General features: G+C 34.5%; 1 protein-coding gene and 1 long non-coding RNA gene across 7 annotated transcripts in view; one reads left to right on the plus strand and one right to left on the minus strand.

Moving 5' to 3' along the window:
• LIN28B (lin-28 homolog B) overlaps positions 1–24,539 on the minus strand; it is a 134,894-nt gene that overhangs the window by 103,237 nt on the left and 7,118 nt on the right. Inside the window, exons 1-3 of one of the 6 annotated variants that reach the window (XM_072831944.1) lie at positions 16,929–17,067; positions 15,490–15,751; positions 14,417–14,601 (exon numbers count right to left, since the gene is read on the minus strand). In XM_072831944.1, the coding sequence (XP_072688045.1) occupies positions 14,417–14,601; positions 15,490–15,499 (195 nt within the window). In that variant the 5' untranslated portion in view covers positions 15,500–15,751; positions 16,929–17,067. Of the gene's footprint in view, positions 1–14,416; positions 14,602–14,888; positions 15,043–15,489; positions 15,752–16,297; positions 16,582–16,928; positions 17,068–22,614; positions 22,664–24,539 lie in introns of those variants that run through there. The other 5 variants (XM_072831943.1, XM_072831942.1, XM_072831945.1 and 2 more) reach the window with 5 other exon arrangements.
• Positions 433–14,669, plus strand: LOC140636575 (uncharacterized). Its single transcript, XR_012033774.1, has 3 exons — positions 433–536; positions 9,080–9,147; positions 14,305–14,669. It is a non-coding gene; the product is annotated as an uncharacterized lncRNA (long non-coding RNA).

A 24,539-nucleotide genomic window follows, 5' to 3' on the forward strand; every position in this document is an offset into this window, starting at 1 on the left:
ACTCACAGTGGTTTTTATTTTCATTTGTGTGACTGGACTGTCTCCCCTACTGTTCTTCAAGCAACCTGAAATCAGAATCCCTGTCTGAATTTTGCTCATAATTGAATCTCCAGCACTTAGCAAAAGATAAGCACATTAATATAAAATCTAAGCAGCTAAAAATGTTGCTGGAACCTAAGAGCATAGCTCTGGAATCATACTGCTGGCTCAATTGCATGAAATTAGGCAATTAGCCATTCTAAGGTCATTTTTTCATGTATAAAAAATAAGAAAATAATAGTAACTCTCTTTCACAGTTGTGAAAATTCAATGGATACAAAATGCTTAGTATAGTTCTTGGCACATGCACTCTATAAAAGCTATACGATAACTATTGTTATCATTCTGTGTCATTGTTAATGATGTCACAATTACCATCATTGCTACAATACTGACTGACTATAGCTGAAGGGCTCTCTTGTGTTGACAGAACAGAAGCACTGGTTGAGGGGAGATTCACCAGTGGCTTGGGGATGACTGACACATAGGACCAAACGGTAACAAAATAGAGTCTATCCCCAGGCATGCAGTAGTGGGAACTTAATATTAGCAAGCAACTAAAAACCAAAACAAACATAAATGTTTATCTGGAGGGGGGCTGGACAGTAGAAAGAAATATATGATTGCATTCTAACTATATTTTTGAAATTATTGTATAAAAAGATTGCTTATACTTACCAATTTTATATTACCTGAAAGATATTTGCTATTATATTTTTATATTTGCCCTTAAGTACATAATATTTAAAATTTTCAATATCTTAGGTTCATTCCTTAAAACCTAAGTATTAAAAAACTAAGTATTATGTAATATTTAATTTTACATTATCATTTACTATTACGTTTATCACCTGTCAGATTTAAAATATGACTTCTAAAATCCTCACTAAGCTAATTGTGAGATTCCATCATCCTTTTGCTTAAGTTTTTCAACCCAGGATCAACAAGTAGAAGAGACTTAAAAAATTCATGTACAACTCAGCAAGTAAGGGATTGCCCTTCAAGATGAAGAAATGCTGGCAGAAATATCTCTTAGTACAATGAAAGAAATTTGGGCCCTTCGGCAATCTTACATTACATTTTATACTGTTTACCCCACTGAATCTGCATTTTTTTGCTCATCTTGGGGAGAAAAAAAGAGATTTTGTGAACAATCTCTCTAAGGAAGTAAATAATTACATTTCTAGATCTATCATTATCAATTTATTCTCACTGTTAGCCTATTTTATGATTCAATTTGTGATTCAAAAGTCCTCCTCTAAGCAAAAATATGTTACACACAAAGATGTTATCTTTAAGATGACAGGCGATGCAGAGTAAAACATTTCATATATACTTTCTTAGGAAATTTAGGTAAATGCCACAAATATCAGTTAAGTGTTTAGAAAAGTTAAAATTACCTATTCACCCATTGCTTTTATTTATAACTCATGGTCCTCCTCAATGTGAGGAAAATCACTGGCAACAGCCAAGAGATAAGATACAAAAGATTTAACCAAAGCTAAGTAAAGTGTGAAGGACGAGGTTCGACTTTGCTATAATGCCTAAACAAAGTAGACTTCTTTTCCAGTAACAACAGAAATATCCAGCTGTCCCAAAAACAAATTTTAAATTAACTTAGAGTAAATTTGAAAAACTCTTTATCTGTTATTAACCTTTTCTCAACCATCCTCTTCTCCAAGGGATGATACTTCTGCTAAAGACAGACATTTTGTGCTGAGTGATTGCTTTTTCCTGGTATCTCTAGAGCTAGGGCCCCAGGCTTCCTTCCCGAAGGTGCAAAAGGAGGGGGAGGGGAGAAACAAGGGAAGAAGGACACTAAAGAGAGAGTCCCCTTAGAGCCTTCATGATTCCTAGTGGCAGATCAAATGATAATGTTAGGACAGGGAATAATTTGGGAACAACATAGCACTTTAAATATTTTGAGTAATTTTTTTCAATTTACACCTAGTTTTTTTAATGTAAGTCAAAATAATTAACTCTATTGTCTTAAAATCTTACTCTGAAAACATTTTCCTATGCTTTATGAGATTTTGCAAAAAAAATTCAGATTTTGTAAATTTGGGAAACTGAATATATGTCAAACATTGAATCTCACAGGAAGTTCTGGATTACCTTTACATATAGTATTGGTTTAATAGCAACCAGATACTTTTAAAGGTAAAGAGAGAAAGGATGGAAAAGTGGTCAATACCTAACAAGGCAATTTCCCAAACATTATCTGTTAACATTTTTAAAATCAGAATGTCTTTGCAAAAATAAACATGAAACCCCAAAATAAAGAATAGGCACTGAAATAAATGTCTGTATTTACTTGGCCTTTCATGTATTTCAACGACTAAAAAAATTATTTTCTCTTTTATTATGAAGTTTATTTTTGGAAAAAGAAAATTCATTAATGAACCATATAGTAACCCACATGAAAATAAGTAGCAATACCCCAAATGGTATTACTCCCACCAATGAGCCTTATACTTTTAAACAAACATGAAGTCACTTAAAGCCCATGTTCATTTTAAAAATTACTGTTCTCTGCACAAGTTAAAAAATTTTTTGCAGGAGGAAAACACAGAATTATAAAAGGAAAACACTCAACCTTTCACCTTCTAATATCAAATTTTGTTTGAAGAGTAGGAAGAAAAAAGCATGTAGTACACACACAAAAAAACCCAGTAGCATTTTTTTAAAGTAGGCTTTTGTTTGTTAATATTTTTATTTTAAACTTACAGTGACATTAACATGCAATATAAGATTACTTCTACAATAAATATCAATACTAGATTCAAATACTTAATAATAGCTTTGGTGTTTTATGAATAGCTTGTAACCCAAATGTATATGAAGAAGACCACCGAATTGAAAATTTTAATATCCTAAGCCTTTCCCAAAAGTAAAATTTCTGTGACAATTTAAACGTTAAAATAAATGTCAATAAATATTTACATTAATTAAACAGAAACTGAAATATTCAGCTCAAAGCACATGCAAAATAAATCACTTGCTATAAATTTTAATGTCAATAAAGCATGGACCAACCACATTAATTACCAACTTCATGCCAGATCCTAGTTATTGAAAAGCTGATATACCCCCCATTATTAATAGAAACTTGAGAAGCTTTATATATCTCAATAAATGTTTCGTATTTTGAAATCTAATTAACCAAGTTACCGTGGATTGATAACAAAATCATAGGATTAAATATCACATTGCTCTTTAAGACCCACAAGACTATAAAATGTAAGAAACAATGCTTTTCTATGGAACAACAGTCTGGAACATTTTACTGAAATATAGTATTTTAAATAAAAATGTACCTTAGATTTTAAGTATTCTCCTCATAAGTCTTTTTAAAGTATTTACATGCTTAGAAATATCATGGCCAAAGAACACTGTATTTTAAAAATCCTTGAGAAGATTCTCTTTTAAAACTACCATTGTTTCAAATATTTATTATTTAGTGATAGCTATATTGTTTACTAAAATAGAAATTAAATATTTCAAAAGATAGCTTAAGAGCAAACTAAAATAACCGTAAGATTAAATATTTCATGATTCATACTAAAATCACAACATAGTGACTAAATCACCAAATTAGAACTAAATATCAACATTTTTGTCACATCATCTAACTTCATAATAAAGTATCTGTCCATTGATATTAATAGCCTAAGAGCTAGAGAGCATTTTCTCCCAAACAGCTACCTATACTGCTTATTATTACTGAAAGGTTAGATGAAAGAGTAACAGAAAATGTGACCAATTAATTTCTTCCTATATTTACACACAGTCCTGTACCACATTTCTTTCTTTTTTCCTACCAGCAATTTTTCCTTGCTAAATCATCCCAACCATTCCTACTTTCTTTACACCATGAGTTCTGAGAAATAAGCAACAATTCAAATGATGCTAAACAATAATAGAAAAATAAGTACACTGCGAAAGTACAACAATGTAGATAAAAAGATGAGTATTATTTTAAACATCTGTTTAGTAACCTTCTTGGCTTCCTAAAAAGACAACAGTTTACATGTATGTAAACTGAGGTATAGTTGTTCAAAAACAAATATTTTAATGTCATAAAACACATGAATTCAATAAATATTTCAATGAATATTTCATACAAACATAAAACTTTGATATCTTACTCCTTTTGAGATGCACTTCCAACCTATCTGTAACTAACCAAAAGGGAAGTCACGTGACTTGCACAATGAAAGAGAAAGAACAGTTTTCTTTCCTTTCCTTTCTACAGGAAGAAACAAAAGCTCGGTATTAGCTATCCAAGGCCAATGGGTGGGGCCTGCAAGCCAAAAAGCTGTAATGGATTGAGGTTAATCTTAATGGGGGCCCACTTTAACCTTCTGAAAGCATCAAAAATGTGAAAACTGTAACCAAAGCTTACAGAAAATAAGAAGCATTTAATGTAAGATAGTTTTCACAACTAGAAAATTCTACAGGGACAGAATTCAGTTTATAAATAATTTTGCTGCTTTTGTTGGGGTAAAATCACCTAACTGTGATCCCCTACACTGATACACACACCATCCCCCACCAGGCAGCACACAGATACTTCACAAGCTTCTTGAATAAATAGGAGTATCCAATGTCCAGGGTGATGGGTGGTCCTGAGGTCCTGAACCAGAGCTGTATACTTTTAAGGGATGCAGAGATAAGAACAAAGTGTTTTGTGTTTGTTTAAATCTGGTTCTATATTTAAAGTATTCACACCACTATTCAGTTCATAAACTTGTACTATAATTCAAGCAAATTTTAAGTGTCAGTATAAATACCAGAAATTAAATACATCAAAACAAAATAAATACTATGGGACTTTTTATAGAGCTGACTGAAATTAACTAATTCAATTTTTAAAAGTAACCACTACATTTCAAAAGTGTAAAATCTCAACCTAAGATAGAATATCACTGCACTTTCAATACCAATGGGTGCTTTTTTTAGTATCTTATGAAATAACATATATTTAAATAAAATTATACGAATAAGTTGCAACGCAATGAAAAACTTCTAAATTAGTGAAATTAACCCACGCAGAATCACAATCAAGCATCAGCTACTATGCCCATTTTTATACTCCAGGCTTTATTATAAGTCTAATAGAAAGAGATTTTTTACAGAGCAGAAAGGCAGGATTTACAAGTGGCCCAAGGAAAAGATAAGCAATGAATAGTTCTGACCCCAGCCTCTCTGGCTTGATCAAGTGGGTCTGCAACCTGAGCCAAAGGGCGCAAATTCCTCACCATTCAAAATTCTTCAATGGCATGGGGGAGGAAACAGTGAAAGGGGCAAACGTGCAAATACAACTGTCCTTAGATTTAGTATTCAACTAAAAATTTTAATTACAGAGCTAAATAAATGAGTTTGATACTGTGGATTAAATTTCAGATTCACAGTTTAACCAATCCTAAAAAAGAAGTTTTTTTTATTTGTTAAAACTGAAAACAAATTTATTCATTTATCTTCGTAAATGTGGGACTTAGAACTGTGTTAGGTATGTGTCTCTAGTATCATTTAATCTATTTAACGAAGTTGTTCAAAGTGGAATTAGTCTCCCAAGTACCAGTGTTTCCATTCTATAAGCAAAATGATGTATTATTAAAAACATACTTTGGAAAAAGGCAGTTGATAGAACTCATTCAGAGCTCTACAATATATCAACGATCCAGTAAGTTTTTTAAAAGCAATGGATAGAATTTATGTTGTTACACTTCTATCACAGTCTCAACTAAGGATAAAGAATTCATCTGAATGAAGAAAATGTTAAAAGAATTTAGGCATCATAGTATTTAGGAACACCATAGCTACTTATTAGTAACAGCCTAGGCAACTGCTTACAAAGCTTAAGGAAATAAATGATCATGAAGAAACCATGGCCAGAGTAGACTCATTTTGAATTTTACACAGAATCTTTAGATAATACAGCACAATAAAACTGAACAAAAACCTTAAAGTTATGAGCAAACTTAAAAGATTCTGAAGTAAATGTTAACGTTAAGATTAATAAAGTAGTAAATGAAAGTGGGTTTGATTTTAAAAAGTAGATTGTTTTAACAAAAAGGTTTAAGCAGTAGTAAGTGTGTCATTAATAGCACAGTGAAATGATTCTAAACATTAATAAAGACAATTTCTACATATAAAATCTAAAAACTAGGTATTTTAAGACTGATGAGAAATCACTGTATTTAGCTCAAAATTTGAAAACTAACATTTACTATTTTCTGATAGTTTTCCCCAAATTAAATGGGTAGAAGCTACAAAAGTAGGTTTCATAAGAAAGTGAGTGGGTGATGGGAAAAAAATGACCCATTGCTTTTATACCTCGAGTGAAAAGAATGAGAATTGGAAAAATCTTATTAAAAAGTTTGCTAAAAAGAAGAAAATAACATATAGCAAACTGGAGAGCAAACTCTTAAATCTTTATCACCCAACAGTGCTTTACACTTACTATGTGATCAATAGAAAAATACTTGGATATGGAACCAGAAATTTTTCTAACTAACCATTTTCTCAAAAGTTAGTACTTTTATGCAATAAACCATCTTGTCAACTTACAGCTCTAAGAATGTTTACTCAGTTGACATAGAACTTCATTAAATTTCTAACAAGAAATGCATCAATAAGCCTAATATGCCCTTTAGGTAAGCAATGAGTTTATACTGCATGAAAAAGTATCATAAGGATAAATGAAATGACGGAAGATAAGTGAAATGTATATTAATTAATTTTACTTTTACAAACACAGAAACTACAAATGAAAAGGCAAGCAGAAATAACTATAAAGAGGAACAAAAGAAAACATCAAAATAAGTGTGGAGTGTATCTAATAAAGGATACTGAGTTGTAGCTTATGTCTAAGGTGACAAAGTTAAAAAGAGCCACGTCAGTTAACCAGTTACTATGACATATCAATAATCATATAGAACAACTAAACCTCTTGTCTTCAAGGGTGAATGACTACAAATGGACACAAGGGAACTTTTTGGGGGTGATGAAGTGTTCTGCATCATGACTGTGGTGGTGGTTACATAATTTGTCAAAACTCATCTAACAGTATGCTTTAATCTGGTGAATTTTATTCTATATAAATTATACCTCAAGAAAAGCAGACAAGGCCAAAAAATAAATGAGATGAGCTTACTTATCTTTTGAAAATTCTGACGAGTTATATGGTGAGAGTATTAATAAAAATATAGTAGTCTAATAAAGATTAAAACTAAAACCTAGTGTTGTTACATTCTTAAATTATTTTCATGTATACTACCTCAATGAACTCTTACCCTAGCCCTGAAAAATAGGGAGAAAAGACATTATTGAACACATTTCACCCATGGGAACACTGAAGCTTGGAGGAAGTGACTAGCCAAAAGTAAGAAAACCACCAAGTGGCAGAGCCAAATCCAAAACTTCATTTCTTATGCTCTACCCCTTAGCCTACCAGACTACTACTTCTTAGAAATAGTAACCATGTACAACAAACATCACTGAGCCCTTACTATATCCCAGGCTCAGTGTTAAATGCTTTACATGTTTAGTAACATTTAATCCTCATAATAACCCTATACAAAAATGGTTATTGTTTTGTCCCCTCCCTTTATGGGACCCTGAGACACTGACAAGGTAACTCATTTCCCCTACAATCAATAAATTGGGATTTGAATACTGATCTATTTGACCAGAAGCTATACTACTGTACAGTATCTCACAAGGATTAAATATTTGTAATAGACAAAGAAGTATTAAATTACCACAGCAGATCTATTTAAAATAGTATTTATTCCTTCACTTATACTAAAGAATACACAAACTGGATATATACAACGGAATCTAATAATAAAACAAACTATTAAAACAACCAGTATAACTAATCACTTCCAAGTCTTGATTTATATCCTGATATTTTAAACAATATTAAGCAATATTACATGCCATAAAATTATAATTAAATGCTTTGTATTTCACTGTAAGGGAAATTAAGCCATTAACATTATACAGCACATTGTGCCCAATTTTAAAGAGGGCACATTAAAAAAGGTATCAATTTAATTTTCTACCATGAATATATGCCACTGAAAACAACTTATCTGTGATTTTATTGTGGTAAGGACTAGTTTAACATTTTAGTTTATTTATTAAACACACACTTGATACACAATTTATACAACACCTGGAATAGTGAGGTATTAATGACTCCAATTTGCCGCGGATTATATAAAAAAAAGATAAAATTAAATATATCAATTATCTGTAAATCTTAGGTTAGACAGCATTTCCAAATTGCCAAATATTTAGAAACTGGGTGGAGAAGGCTTTCATTTTCAGATAAATTTCCATTTTGTTGCTAGATAGAAAATAAAATCAATCCTCATGTATCAAAATGCAATTTTTGTTACTTATTTTGTTACTTATTTTACTTTTGTTACTTATTTGATAGAAGTACTCATTAAAAGATAATTTCTAAATGTACCCCACTGATCTGCAGTGTATTTTATTGAAAATGTATTTTCTTAAGTATGTTACTGTCTTGATATTAGAAAATGTTATAATCACATTATTTTAGAGAAGAATATAAACCATAGAAGTTTCTTATGGACTGTATATGTTACAATGCCATTACCTATATATTGAACAAGCTGAATTTCTTGTCACTTAAAATTCAGTGAGAAATATATCAAGATATAAAGAATTGATAATAATAACTATTTCATGTGTAGTTCCAAATCAAATCAAAGAAATATCATATTTAAAGCAATACATTTTCAGTTTAATTAATCAGAAATCCCTCACTTTGTTTAGATTATACTTCGATTGGAAATAAAAAAACACAGCACACCATATTTTTAACTAGTAACTTTTAGGTTAATCACAAAACCACAAGGACTACTCAGTTAAGATACACAAAACTATCTGCAATATCCATGTAATTTCTGAGCAGAAAGAATTCTGGCAAGTTTAAATAATCAGGCTTCATTCCTGCCCAAAAGCAACAAAATTTACAACAACGATCTCACTTTTTATCTAGGATGCTGAATACAGGCAAGAAAGAAGTCTTTAACTTATGAAATACAAGAACTCTAAGATTCAGTAAAGGTAGGTTAAAGTTGCCATGCTAAATACTTGTAAGTAGTCTCTCACATATTTGTTTAAAAAACAATTATTTGATTTACTGCCTTCATTTTTTATGAACAGCCTTTAAAAAAAAGAAGAATGAAAAAGTAAGAGGAAAATACTTAAAACTTATGACAATAATCTTGATTCATTTTTACTGAAGTATAGTTGGTATTCATCAATAGTATTTAATATGAGGAAGACTATCTTAAATATGTGCCCAATTCACACTCCATGTTTAAACTGAATTAGAATAAAAATATCTTTTTAGAAGTAAACAAAAAAATGGGTCTTGAAAATGAACCAGGCATTTGAAAATCAGAAGGAAAGTATCTATTAGCTTTTAAGATAATAATAAGTCATAAAATTTTTATTTAAATGTCTTTATGTGTGTTTTTATGATTAAAGACTTTAACACATTTCATTTGGGATTCTTCCAAATTGGTCAGCTAGGCAAGTCATCTTGAAATCTTGGTAGCTTTAGGAGCCATTTTCAAAATATTATAATGTATAACTCACTAACAAATGAGCTATAATTGTTACATGACCACATTTTTTTTTTATTTCTAAGACTTTGATTTGTTTAAATAATTTTTGAAACATATTTTCAACAGCTCCAAGAATAATAATCACAACTATTCTGCATGTGAAAAAATGGAAAATATGCTAAATTATGATAAAAACAAAGATGGCTAATAAATTGATGATGAAATATCATGAAAAAAATCCTTAAACATGAACATACTAGAGTAAGTCTGTTTCCATAAAATGCATAATAATCACTAAAACATGAACTCTCTACTACATCAATTGAACTGTGTATAATACATAAAATGTTCATATATTTAAAAACTGTTCATCTCCAAATGTTTTCATATCCTATGCCATTAATAAAAATGCTTTAAATTTATCTCAGTAACAGTAATTATTCTTCTGTCTTCTACTTGATATGTTGCTTTGATATGTTTTCTGAGCAAATAAAAGGAATATAAATATATAAAATTATAATATGGATATGTGTGTTTTCCATTAAAATCAAAGTATAAACCAAAAATAAAGAGCATAAGAAGAAAACATCAATACTTGAAATGTAAATTAAGAATTCAAAACCAAATTATTAATAAATACTTATGCCTATCAAGCAATGGCAGCTAAATTTACAGTCATTTTGAAATTGTTCTTACTCTTTGAAAAGAATTCTTACATAAATAGTGAAATAAATGGCATATTTATATTAAAAATTATTTGTACCACTGATGGTAAAGAATTCCAGATACAGAACTGAACAAGCAAAGAAAATATTATTATGCAAATGAGCTGAAGAGAGAAAAATAAGGAGAATGGATTCTATCCCCCCGACCCCAACAAAATAAAGTTTAGTTTATCTCATTGGGTGAGGAAATGACGTGGAAATAAATTTCAAAATTTATGTAAAGAAAAACTTAAATGATAATAAACATCAATAGGTAGTTATTGGGTAACATTGCCTTTCTCCAAAACATCTAACTTCAATTTCTATGTGACTCATCTAAACTATCATTAAATATTTAAGTTCTGTCAAAGTTTGTATTTCAAGAGACCTTTCCAGGTAGTTTAAACACATTATACCACAATCTAACTGTGGTACATGTTTTTAACTTTTATCCTATCAGTAACAATAAACTAAAAGAAGTATTACTTATTAGCACTTATAAAATAATTGTACTCTAACTGGTGAAATCACCTTAGTAGCAACCTACACTTAGAAATCTGTATTAACAATCTATTATATTCTTACTTCAATTGAGAGACAAATCTCTGTGCTTTACACTGGACTCTCAAAGGTAAGGAATTCCTACAAATGTATCCTATTCAACAAATTAAATCATCATCAAAATTATCCAATTTTAGTTATTAAATGTTTTAAGGAACAACTCAGAAACAATAAGCTGTAACAAAGCTCAAAAATACAGTATCTATATATTCTTGCAAGTTTTTAAAACTATTATTAAACACTATCAAGTTTCCATATTAATATGTGTCAGAATACATATATTCATTACCAACCCATAATCATGTGATCATTTATATCACAAGTTAATATTAGGAAGTCATATGAAAACCACCCATGGTCATATACCATCTTCAAATAACAGAATCTCATTGCATTTATCAATGAGATAGGAAAGGTACAGCACCTAAATTCATTTATTTTTGAGAAAGTGGTGACATTCCAGAGATTACAAGAAAGTTTGTATTCTTGCCAACAAATTTTAAATAGAATTATGTAACTATGAATACACAGCTGTTTAAAAAAAACATGCATATATTCTCTTCGTTTCATAGTAACTAAATTGCTCTTGATGTGAAGTTATTTGCAGTCAAGATTTTTTTGCTATTCCTATTTATTCTTACATATTTTACTTATCATTGAAGTATATATGTAGTCGATATTTTTTAAAGAAAAATAATACTGGTAGCCATGGCATAAATTTTTAAATATTATGTTAAACTAAAATTATTTTTTATTTCCCCAAATATATACTATTAAAAATGTTTCATATTACTTTTAAAAAAATGTAATGACACGTGTACTTTTCTGAAGACTCAAAAAAACAAAAAAACAGAAAACAAAAAAAACCATCCCATGTATTTAAAATAATGAGTAGAAAAAAAAAATAATGAGTAGATACTAGTCCAGTTGAATATTTAATCTTCCTAATTATCTACAATGCTTATTCTTTCATAACAAAATAGTATACAGACATAATGGAAAATCTAATTTGAATTTATATTAAATATAGTATGCTTTCAAAAATTCTCATACACTAAAAATAGCAGTAAAATAATAATTTAAAAAGTATTTTAAAAACTTGTGTTTAATGATCCTGAATTGCAACCTGTGTAAGTGATGCTGACATGATACCTGCACACATCATTTATGACCATCTAATTATTACTTGCAATTGCCTGGCTAAAATCTGTTGAATTCCTGACTTGTTCAAAACAATGATTCATATGATTTATATGCAAATTATGTGAGTCTCAATATAAGAGAAACTCCTCTACTAAGGCATCAAAATCAGGAAGAACAAAAAAAATAAAGCAACTGAAATCTATGTAATTTTTCCCTAAGGAAAAAAGTGAGATATACTTCAAAAAACAAATACTGTAGTCACCAAAAAAATTCCCTGAAATATCACTTTCTAATTTTAATTTAAAGAATAACATTGTCCTGATTTTTCATATCACAAAAATGCTAATAGTTAAGTTTTATCGACTTTTTTACATACTTCTCCCTAATAATGTAAGAATACAAATATACACACTTTATGAGAATTTTTCGCTCATACATCATTTTAATACTGTTTTATTAGTAAATAGATGATTTGTAGCACAAGAGTAAAGCAAGTTTAATATTAATAATCAACATTTATACTCTAGAAATTACTCACTATCTGTAAATAAAACTTTTCCAGCAATATACTATTTTATAATGCAGTGGATATATTTATGTTTACCAACATATAACCAATTAAATGGCTTAAATTTGGATGTCTTGGGGTTCTAAAACATTAATACTGGTTAATAAAATGTCTAATATTTGAATGTATTAAAAGGTAAACACAGGAAACCAAATTATAACAAGGTGTGATCAAAGAAGAAAAGGGCTATTTTTTTTCATTCATCTATAAAACAAATTTATGAGATCGTAAAGAACAATTTAACAACCTACAGAAGGTTCAAAGTGGGGAAAGCCAGAGCCTGAGAGAAAATGGATTTGTCAAAGATTTCAATCATTCAGTCTAGGGAGGAAAAAAGCAGAAAATGTAGGTTCATTTTGCAATATCAAGTAGGAGGCATAAAATCCAGTAGCCTGTCTATGGACTTCTATTTATGTATTTAAACCCTGTTTCAATTCACAGATTATGCTGATCCTTCCACATGTAAACAGCCAATAATGATGGCCAGGCCCTTAGGAAAGGAAAACATACACCACACAGTAAGGTCAGGAAGCAACCAACCACCACAGGACAACAGATCAAAACAGAATGGTTTCATATGTTTCTATTGTTTATATACTTCATTTGAAGATGATATTCCTTAGGGAGTAAAGGAGGTTGTAAATATTATCAGGAACATGCAACACGGTATCAAATAAAATACAGACTTTTTATGCAAATATACTATTTCCTGTCAATCAACCTGTAGTATTGGTAGCCATTCATTCCATTTTTTAAACCTAAATGTCAAGCCAAAATAAATCTTTGGTCTTAATTCGTTTTACCCCGAAGAATTCCTTACAGAGAATCAACTTCTTTCAATGAAATAATCAAGCTCGCAAATTTTGTTTTTTTTTTTAACTATGGTAAGCAACAGAGAGGAGTGAAAATGCAAAAGGTATTAATTTACTTGTTTGTGGGTTAAAACTCTGAAAATGACAAGCAATGACATTCTGTTTGGTGTTTAAGCAACTCAAAAAATTACAACACAATATAAGCAATGGTGGAAATTTACCCAAAGTAGCAGACTGGAACATTTTAAACACACAAACTGGAGCCACAGCTGGCCACATGTTTTTTTGAGTTTGGTTTCTTAAAGAGACAGTGTCCTTGGACCTATGCCCTAAAAGGGAGCACATTTCTAAAAGGTTTGATTACCAAACATCTTCTCTTGGCATTTCTTCAAATCCATAGTAGGCCAACAGTGTTCTATTTTATTTTACTGTAAAATCCAATTTTTTTTTTCTTGAATCTACAAATGACTCTCTGGGAGGCAGAAATGAAGTAATAGGGTAAGCTACTGTGACTAAAGAAATCTCAAATAAGGAGACCCATAGATCTCTTATACTAGCAACTAAAAAAAAAAAAAAAAAAAACTTAAAATGACCACTGCATCTTCATTCATTGCCCCACTCCTTCACTAGGCATAGGCGACAGAGCATATTGTAACCGAGAACACCGGAAGCTACACTACTGCAATTTTGCTGTCGAATAAAGAGGAGGAACTTGCTAATAGAGTCACAAGCAGCACTCCGGCAGAGAAATTTCAAAGAGATCTCTTTTTCTGTTTAGGAAAAGATACCCAGTAAGGGGACCCTACACCTACCCTAAAAAACAGATTAACTCAGGATTGCTAAGGAAGGTTTTTCTCTTTTAGGGTATGTTCATTGACAAAACTGCTGACCAACTCCTGCACATGGGGGCCAAAAAAAAAAAAAAAAAAAAAAGAAGAAGAAGAAGAAGAAGAGGGGAAAAGAAGTTTGGCTTACTTGGTGTACAAACACATCGACTGGAATATCCAAGGGGCTTCCTTCTCGGTTTATCATGGAGATGAATCCAAATCCCATTCGCACGTTGAACCACTTACAGTGGCCAGTTCCGTGCAAAATCTGGGATTCCTCCTCTGTCTGTTCCGGCAGCTTCCCGGGCTCTTCACCACCTTTGCTTGCCCCGCCTGAGTAGAACAGGACACACACACACAAAAAGAAGAAAAGAAAAGAAAAGAAAAGTCAGTCTGTATTTCCAAACCGTTCATTGAAAGGAAAAAAAACAAAAAAAAACAAAACAAAACAAAAAAAAAACTGACCGGGGCGTGGGGGAAGGAAATAGAAAACTCAAGTGAATGGTTTATCTTCTTCCATAGAAAATATTTAAAATGAAAGGGTTAAAGAGGGAAGCCGGGGGGGGGGGGGGCACACACTGTTCTATCGATCGCATCAACTTCCACTTTTCTGTACATACGTGTACTTTTTTCATTTAAGTCCATTTTTCAGCCACATTTTTACAGCCCAGCCTGCGGTACTTTACTTGCATAGTGCTGCTGTAAACGCTGATCCCACTTACAAAGAGAAAATTCTCAGCCAAACTATTCTCTCCTGGGGGCGCGAGGAGGAAAGAGAAATCGTGAAGATGGTTAGAGCTAGTTAATGCACATGCGGCAGCAGGCGAACCCAGGCTTATTTGCAATGTGCATTCCCCTCCCCCCCCCAATAACTTTCAATTAAAGTTGGGGTGGGATGGGGGAGGGGGCAGGTGTATAAAAGTTTTCTTGGGCTCACTAACTGAAACTGCGCTTAATCACACTCTAACAATTCAAACAATAGCCCCCTGAAAGCTTTTCAAGTTGTGAATCAGTGTGGGCGGTACAAAACATTTTTGGAGATCTGTAACAATAGGTTGCAGAAAGCCCCATTGCGCGGTGGGGAGCGGGGGTAATGCCCAGTATTGGGGTAAAAGGGGAAGGGAGGGGGGGGGACGGGCAAAGAAGGGTGGGAAAGGGGGAGGGGGGGGAGAGAAAGGAAGAGAGAAAAATCACAGTAAAACAATAGAAAAGAAAATTAACCTTCGGCCATGTTGCCCCACGGGCCCTCTGCTCCAAACTCGTGAGATGAAAACTTTCCCCTTGGAACGGAGTGATCTTCTGCATCAATCTAACATCTTGATTTTGTGCGATCACAAATTTAGCTCGCATGGTCTAATGTGCTTTCCCTCTTTTGATTTTTTTTTTTTTCCTCTTCTCTCTCCAGTTTCTGGCCCCCTGAGCCACGTGACTTTGTCAATTACATGCTTTCTTGCTACTAATTTCACCTCGGATCCTTAAGGGGCTGGCAAGAGGAAGAGATAACCAATCGCCATTTCATCTAGGCTGACATCAAAATAATTTATGAATGAACACGAAAAACTCAAACATGGTATCTTAAAGACAATTTGGGACGCTCCTTTACGATAAATCAGAATGCTGATTTCGTGCTTTTTTCCTTAAACACAATGGAGGGTCTCTGTGAATCGTCGATTTAGGGGGAAAAAAAAAAAAAAACCGGCACAGTCATATATGTGCACACGCGTGCCCTACACACAAGCCTGTCTAAATAATCTCATTTAGGGGGGAAAAAGCCATTTAAATAAAGGAACCAATGTTACGCTCGCTTTTTTTTTTTCTTTGCTTTTTTTTTTTTTTTTTTTTTTTCCTCCCCTAAGAAGTCAGCTGCTCCATAGCAGTAAACCTGCCTGGGGTGCAAATTTCATATTTAATTCAAATCTTAGAGGAAAATATGCGATTTGCAAACGGTCTAATTAAAACTGATTCCATCTCCGTGAAACTTTGGATAGTTGTAGCATACACCTCCAGTAAGACGGAAGCACACAATTACCTGATCGTGCCCTGAAATTTTTTTTCGAATTTAAAATAAGATCCTATGCGGGGCAGGGGGAGGAAAATTTAAAAAAAAAAAAAAATTAAAAAAATAAAGAAATTCCGCTAGCACCTTCGTGTACTCAAAATCATGTTTAGGTTTATCATTTCGGACCGTTTTCAAGGGGGAATTGTAACATTCACAGGTTTCTCCGCCATCTCTTTCCGGGGGAGGAGATGTGATTAATGACTTCCTAAGTAACAGCCCAGTTTTCCAGCCGAACGTAGAGTGGACCTCAATCAGTGGCGATTGTTCCCCAAGAGCGAGACGACGTAGGGCGGGGAGGGGGAGGGGAGGGGAGGGGAGGGGAGGGGAGGGGGAGGGGAGCGCCGGGCAGGGGAGGTGAAGAGGAGCCGCCAGCGGGAGAAAGAGGTGGGGGAGAAAAGGCAGCGGTGGGGGGGAGGGGAGGGGAGGAGAAAGAGGGGCAAGTGGGAGAAAAAAGGTGAATTCGTACCATATTGATTGGACCCTGACATTTAAGAAGTGCCCCGCCAATGGAAGAGCCCAATAAACGAAAATCTAATAACGGATTGGGCTCCTGCCGTCCCTTCCCCGGCCTGGCCCCAGTTTCAAAATGCTCACCCTTTACCTTTCAAATGGATTCAAATGATCGCTGATTACTAGCTGCGGACGCCAATACCACCGACCTCATCGAACACTACAAGGAATACTATGGATCAACTAGACCCGTGCTTCGCTTCCTTTACAACACAAAGTAGAACCCGTTCCTGGGAAACATTAAAACGCCCCACCACTCTTTCCCCCACCCCACCCCCCATTTTCTTAAACAAGCAGTTTACGGAGAAACTGTACAGATACCACTTCCCTTCGGCAGAGCTACCGAGGTGACCCTCCCCCACCGTACCCGCAAGCCCCCTCCCCGCCTCTCCCAACCGGCTACACTCCTGTTTCACACAAACTAAAATGTGCGGATTCTGAATCTAAAAGCTTCTGAAGACCTACAGAAGGCACCACCTATTTACACTTTGTCCCCATACTAAATAAATATAAACTAATACTAATTGGCTCAGAACCGAAATAAATGGATGTGTGTAAATAGGTTCTTTTCGGCTGTTTGTGGTAAAAGGCATCAATCAAAACTGATCAATTTGGAAAGATTTTTCGTGTTTATTTCTTTTGTTGTTCCCCCAGGAAAGGAGGCAAAGCTTTCTCATTTTATTTACTTTGGGGAGAATAACCATGTTTCAGCTGGTAGGGAGGAAAGCAAAAGTGTACAAATCCAAATGATTTCGCAAGTGTTAACAAAAGCGCTCAAAAAAAATTATTTGCTAACAAAACATTTTTAGGCATTATTTTAATCGTGGAAATCAACTGATTACACTGATCTGTAATGAAGTAACTTTAATAGTGGCATTTCAGGTGAAACATTTCAGATACTGTGAAACAGAAAAACACTAAGTGATATGTTTTCTACGTTAAAGAATTACTTTTTAAAAACAACATCTGATTTAAAAAAAAAATAAACATCTGAAAAAAAATCAACACCTGATAACAGAAAAATAATCTGAAAAAGTATTCATGGAAACTGAGGGTAAGTGCTATTATTTATATGAAAGTAATTATCGTAAAATTCACAGACCAGTATAGTCTAGTTTTGTCATAAACACACATTTATGGTAAACAATATTTTATCTGCAGGTTTATTTTCAATTAGAAAATAGTTTCATCATTAAATCAGAAACAACAAATATAGGTGGATTCTGAAACCCTGTTGATTGTTAAATCTGATGAAAGTCAAACCTACAAATATATGTATGTGAAAAGTGTGAAATACCATAACTGAACCACATTGAATGGTGTGGTTATGAGATTCACAGTCTTGCCTGATTGGGGGCCTCCAGTATTAGTGGAATTAAGGTAGGGTTCACTGGACTGGTCACTGGTGTCAGGGGTTATCGACTCATTCATTTCCTGAGAGGGACATCAGCCTTTCAAGTTGTGTAGAAGGGTTTTTTCCAACTGGGAACTCTGAGAAATCCTCTAACATTCATTCACAAAGAATTTAAGGCAAATACATTTACATACCTGGGGGGCATGGGGTGGGGGGGAGAGACAGAGGGAGAGAAGGGGAGAGGAAAGAGTAAAAGAGGAGGAGGGGAGGCAACTGGAAGGGAGAGAAGTGGAGGAAGGGGACATGATGAGACAGAAAATATCACTATTTCGGGGATGTGGCACTGTCGTTTAAATAGACTCGTCTTTTCTGCCTACCTCCCCCGCAATCTTTTGAGCCCAAGATCCTTTTATAAAACTGCCCATAATCTCTTTAAGCCCTTAGAGTGCTTCTTTCACATAAAACAGTCCTATGAATCTCCTAGAATGCTTTCCAATTTGTCACCTTCCTCAAGTCTTCTGGTTTTAATTTTTTTCTCATTTCCTACTTGTTTTTAGTGCCAGAAAGACCTGTGCTTGACTCAAAACGCATGTTTTGGGGGGGGGGGGGGAAGCCAAACGTTTTTAGTAGCTTGATTTATCATCGTTCTTTCCAAATGTTTCAAAAATGAGTTCAAGGAGTCACGAGGCATCATCAAGGCACTAGGGAGAGAAATTAAGGAATTCACCTCTCCTCGGCCCCTTGGTCATCACAATCTAAGATTTCTTCATTTCAGGAAAAACGAAGCACGCATCTTATTGGTCGTTATTTCCCTTCTTAAACACAAACCCCCCAACCTTGGAGGAGTGCAGGGTGCAGGGCAGGGCGCGCCGCCGTCGCTGCTGTCAAGCACGGGCAAGGAGTGACTTCGAGCCCAGCAGAAACAATGCTTCGGTTCTCCTTAAAACTAGGAGGAGGGGCCGCGCAGCGCGGGGTGCAGCGCCCCCAGCCGCCCCGGCCCGCTCCCCGCTCCCCGCTCCCCTCCCGGCTGGGAGGCCGAGGTCTGCGCCCCCGGCGCCCCGGCCCCCGCCCCCCCAGGCCCCCCAGCCCCGCGGGCCCGCCCTTTCCCTCCCCTCCCGCCCCAGCGACTTCCTCTCCCCGTCTCCCCCGCAGTCACCTTTCCCTTTATTCATCACATCACCGACTCCTCTCCAGGAGCCAAACCTTTCCAAAGGAGGCTGGTGCTTCCTCCCTAATAAGGGGCTTTTGAATTTTGTCGTTTCGGCCCCAAGAACACCAAACAAAAGAAACCCTTGCCTTCAGCATTAGGGAGGCAACATGTGGCCCCATCTACTACTTCTACTGCACTTCCAGATGCACAGCACTTATAATTCGGTCCCTTGGGGGGGGGGGGGCTGGTCCGGGGGCGGGATGCCCGCACCCCTCCGAGGGCAGCGACGTCCAGGGGGAGGAGGAATCCGAACCCCCGAGCCTGGCCGCGCCCCCCCCCCCCCCCAGTCCCCCGGAGGGCCAAGCCTAGAAGGGAGCTGTCTTCAGACAACCCTGGCGCCGTCCTTTCGGGAAGCCAGGAAAACGTGGCCATGCGCCTTTGGAGGCCCAGGGAAAGACTCCTGCGGGGGACGGGGGTGGAGGGGCGGCCGGGGACGATTTTAGGGAACCGGCTCTGGAGCCCCGGGGGCGCTTCCCCGCCCTTGGGCTGCGGACCGCACGTCGGGCGAGCTGCTCCCGAGCCCTCCCACTCGCTGCGTTTCAGCAAACTACTGGCAAAGAACTTTTCTTGAAATTCTTAGAATACGGAGTCAAATGAAAGAGTACTCGCCTGGGTGCGCCGGTCTTAGAGTAGAGGCACTTCAGAATTGGGGGGGTATTGTGTTTTTGTTTCCAAAAAGCAAAATTCCGTTCTCATTTAATTTCCTTATCTGGAAGCAAAATGCTCTGGCTTAAACACAATCGTTCCACTTGGAGAATTTTTACGCAGCTGTAAAAATCTCTTAAAAGTCTTTTTCCTTAAATATCTTTACACATTTTCCCAGGTATAATTAAATTATGGAAAAACAGGAAACGATTAGCATAAAAGTTAAGTTTTTTAGACCAATTGCCTTCCTATTTCAAAAACATCTTTCTTTCCTTTTGGTCACTTCGGTTTCAGCAAAGTATTTAAAGCAAACACAATTAATTCAGAAAAGGGGCGTTTAAGACCACCACTTTGTAGAAACTTTCTTTTTTTAAAAAAACTGGGATACAAAAAAAATTCTATTAACATACTTTTCCCCCAATGAAAAGGAGAAATATAAATTTTGTTATTACTCCTCCCAAATATTTTCTGAATTGTATTCAATACTTCCTTAAATGATTTTAACTTGAAAAGCAATAGGTTTGAAAAATCATTTAGTAATAGCCTAAATTTGTGCCCAAAATAGCACAAAAAGTGTCATGTTTTATCTGAAAAATTAGTCATATTTTTCACTTGTACTACTTGAGCATGTATTCTTCATAATTTAAAGATATTTTTACAGTGAATATTTTCAGTCTGTAAAAATTACATTAAATAATGTAAAGCACACAAGTCTTTCCCTGTCTCCCAAAGTAAAGAATGAAAGTTTATTCTTTAAAACTTAATCTCATCTAAAGAAATAAGCTGAAATAAGTGAACTGTTTCCCAGTTATTTCTTTTAACATCTTCGTTTTGGGTTTATTTGGGAATAGAGGACAAGTAGAAAAATGGGAAGGAAAAGAAGAGGGCAGGAGTTAAAGATTAGGCAAGTGAGAAGAAATCTTAAGGCTTTGAGTTTGAAGATGCCTGTATGGGAAGCAAATCTGTGGAGAAAAAAAGAACTAAATACTGAAAACCAGGGGGGCCTGGATGGCTTGGTTTGGTAGAGCATGGGACTCTTGATCTAGGAGTCAGGAGTTCGAGCCCCACATTAGGTATAGAGATTACTTAAAATAAATAAAACTTAAAAAAAAAAAAAAAAAACAGGAAAGAAAGAAACTGGAGGCCAGAGTTCTGGTCCCATTTAATGACCTTATGCCCTTAGACTAATCACTGAGCTTCTGGGTCTTAGTTTCCTCCTCTGCAAAGTGAGAAGACTGAACCAGTCAATGTTCAAGTTTTTCAGCTTAAATGTAATCTCTGAAAACAAACTTTCTTTCTTCAAAGTGGAACCTCTCCTGGTCAACCCTTTTTTAATCACAAGGAAACACAGACATGAAACTTTATTGCAGTCACTTAACACATTGGTGTTAACATTATTTCCCAACAGAAAAGAAAAAGGTTTCTGGACTGCCTCCAATCTGCCACCAGAGAAAATCATAATCAATATTAAGGGGCAACTCAATGGTAAATTAAAATATTTTAACAACTTTTCAGAATCTTCTTTTTCATGATACTCATTAAGAACATCATCTCCGCGTCAAAGGATTCATTCTAGAGAAAAGTGCCAAACAGCAGAGCATATCAGCGGCTTCCTCATTAAAAATTTGATCCCTACTACTTCCTCTTGCTACCTACAATTCTATACCTAATAAGCTTAATAACAGAATAACAGCTCTTTATTTGAACTTATTAATGTTCATAAACTTTGTTATATTATAGCTCTTAAGTGTGTTTCCAAAATAGTATTAATCAAAAGTAGACCCAAGACACTAAATTCAGCAGAGCAGAGGCCAAAATACTACATTATTATCAAGTAGAATTGTTACTGAAAAGTGTTTTCAAAAAAAAATAAAAAAAAAAAAAAAAAAAAAAAAAAAAAAGAAAAGTGTTTTCAGTTAATTTCAGTAATACAAGAAAATATATATACACCAAAGTCTGTTTTTTTACGGCACAACTAAATAAGTAAAGGGATATATATTTTTTAAAGTCCAGGTTTAAATTGTTAAAAAGTTATTTTTTGCAGTACAATGAGGAACAAATTTCACACATATTCATGAAAAGCAAAATAAATGGAGCTTCCTATATTAAGAAAATGTCCTAGATCCCTGAAAAACGTTTGATAAACTCTGCTCTTTATGTTATGGTAAAATATTTGGAAATAGCACCACGTGTCATCCTTAAATTAATTCAACAGGTATCTGTGAGTTCCTGCTTTGATATGGGAGTCACAAAAGTGAACAAACCACAAATCTCCACAAGCATTTAAATATATATTATCTGTCTTGCCTGAGTAATGGAAAAGGAAATCATAAAATCCAAGACTGCTAAAATCAGAAGGAAAAGGAATTAGAATATTTCATCCAGGCAATTCTGGTGGGAATATCAGTTTATAGATGAAATCATCTGGAGAACAGTAGGATATAGTACCCATCTTGCCAAAGTGGAGAATTCCTGAGGGCTGTCAAGTTTTCTTATATGCTTCCAGGAATTTTTTTAAAACCTTAGTCAAGTTAAATATTTAATTGGAAAAAAAAAGTAAAGACTAACCTGGGGCTGATGAAACCTGGTTGAATGACCTCATCGTCTTCTGAAGAACCTAAAATCAGAGAGCTCAAGTCAGTTCTACATTAATTGCCTATTTAATTGCCTCTTCTTCAGTTTAATGGCTTATTAGAAAGCAATAAAATGCCTAGGTGTTTGATTCTGTGAAGTGACCTGTAAACTTTAAGAATTTAAGACTCACCCAGCAAAATCACATAACCAATTGGCATAAACTTGCCTTTCATTCCTATTTAAGGACACGAGTTTAAAAAAACATACTGGACAAGACCACTAAGATAACTCTTAATTGTTCATGACCCAATTTCACGAACAACAGATTCAAATTTTTTTTAATGTTTCACACTATAATTCAAAAATCCCATTTTTAAGCCACAGTTAAAAACCAACCCAATTCACAATATTTTATTGATGAACTTATTTGACTGTTCGCTTCAGGTATATTTTAGAAGACAAATCATGAGAATCTAACTGTGATACTATATCCTTCATAGGGGGTCCATTATATTCACATACTTTGTTAGAAAAAAAATAATAGTAATACACTTAACCATTAGGTATACTTAATTAAAAAATATCTAAGATAATTTACATTTTAAAAAAGCAAAAACAGTTGTTTCAAAAATATGAGTAAGTACTGAGGTTTCTAATATATATCCACTGGCAGATGTCAAGACACAGTAACTTAAAATAAAGAGGTAAACCAATTAACGAAGTATAGCAATTAAAAGAGAAACTCCTGCTGACCACTGAGTTATCATTTTTTTTCCCTGGGTTTAGAGTTATTGAGGTTTGGAAAACAGATTTGTTTGAACATGCATCCACTCACCTGCTACCACCCAGGGTTGTCTTTCTTCCCTTAACTAAGTTTTACACACTACATCTACTACATCAACTCATGAAAAAATAAACTATCATGTGTAAATTCTTTAAGTTGCAATCTAATTTTCTTCTCAAAATGATATGGAGGCTTTTCCAAGGGCAGAGTTCTACTGAATGTTGACCCAAGATTCTTCTTACAAAGGATGACAATCCCAGAGTAAGATTTGAAAAGAATAGAGGAAGAATGTGAACAATAGGCACGTGAACCTCTGTACATTAAATCCTTCAGTTATCCTGTGTTCACAGCCAAAAGACAGAAGACAATGACAGACCCTAAAGTTAACAAAATTCATTAATAAAACTTATTGAGGGATCCCTGGGTGGCGCAGCGGTTTGGCGCCTGCCTTTGGCCCAGGGCGCGATCCTGGAGACCCGGGATCGAATCCCACGTCGGGCTCCCGGTGCATGGAGCCTGCTTCTCCCTCTGCCTGTGTCTCTGCCTCATTCTCTCTCTCTCTCTGTGACTATCACAAATAAATAAAAATTAAAAAAAAAAAATAAAAAAAATAAAAAATAAAAAAATAAAACTTATTGAAATAGTTTTCCTTTACATTGAACCTGTATTGTTTGATTTTGTACATTTGGTTTAAGTGGGAGTATATTTAAATGTTGTACATAAATTTCAACAAAACCCTAGCTCATGTTTTCCTATTCCAGTAGCCCACAGTTTATGCTGAATCTTCTCTATGTGCTTATAGTTACAGAAAAGTTCAAACCAACATATTCGAAAAATATGTAAAAACAGTAGGGATTTGTCAAGACTTGTCAAATAATTATTTTAATTATTATAAATGGTAGACTTAATAAAGTGAAAATCAAATGGTGTAAAAAGTTAGCTAAATAATACTATAAATTTGAGTGATAAAGATGTTCAGATTTTTTACTGTACAAACTTGCCATATGTTTTTTGGTTACTGAGTTTTAATATTATCATCCCTTTCAAAGAAAAAGTAAGATGGAATTATTTCACTGATGTTAAGTAATGGTTTAAAACTTTTCAAAAACAAGAGTAGGTTTAAAAAATAGAATTA

This window comes from Canis lupus, chromosome 7 (assembly GCF_048164855.1).
Source record: "Canis lupus baileyi chromosome 7, mCanLup2.hap1, whole genome shotgun sequence".
In the NCBI taxonomy this organism is placed as follows: domain Eukaryota; kingdom Metazoa; phylum Chordata; class Mammalia; order Carnivora; family Canidae; genus Canis; species Canis lupus.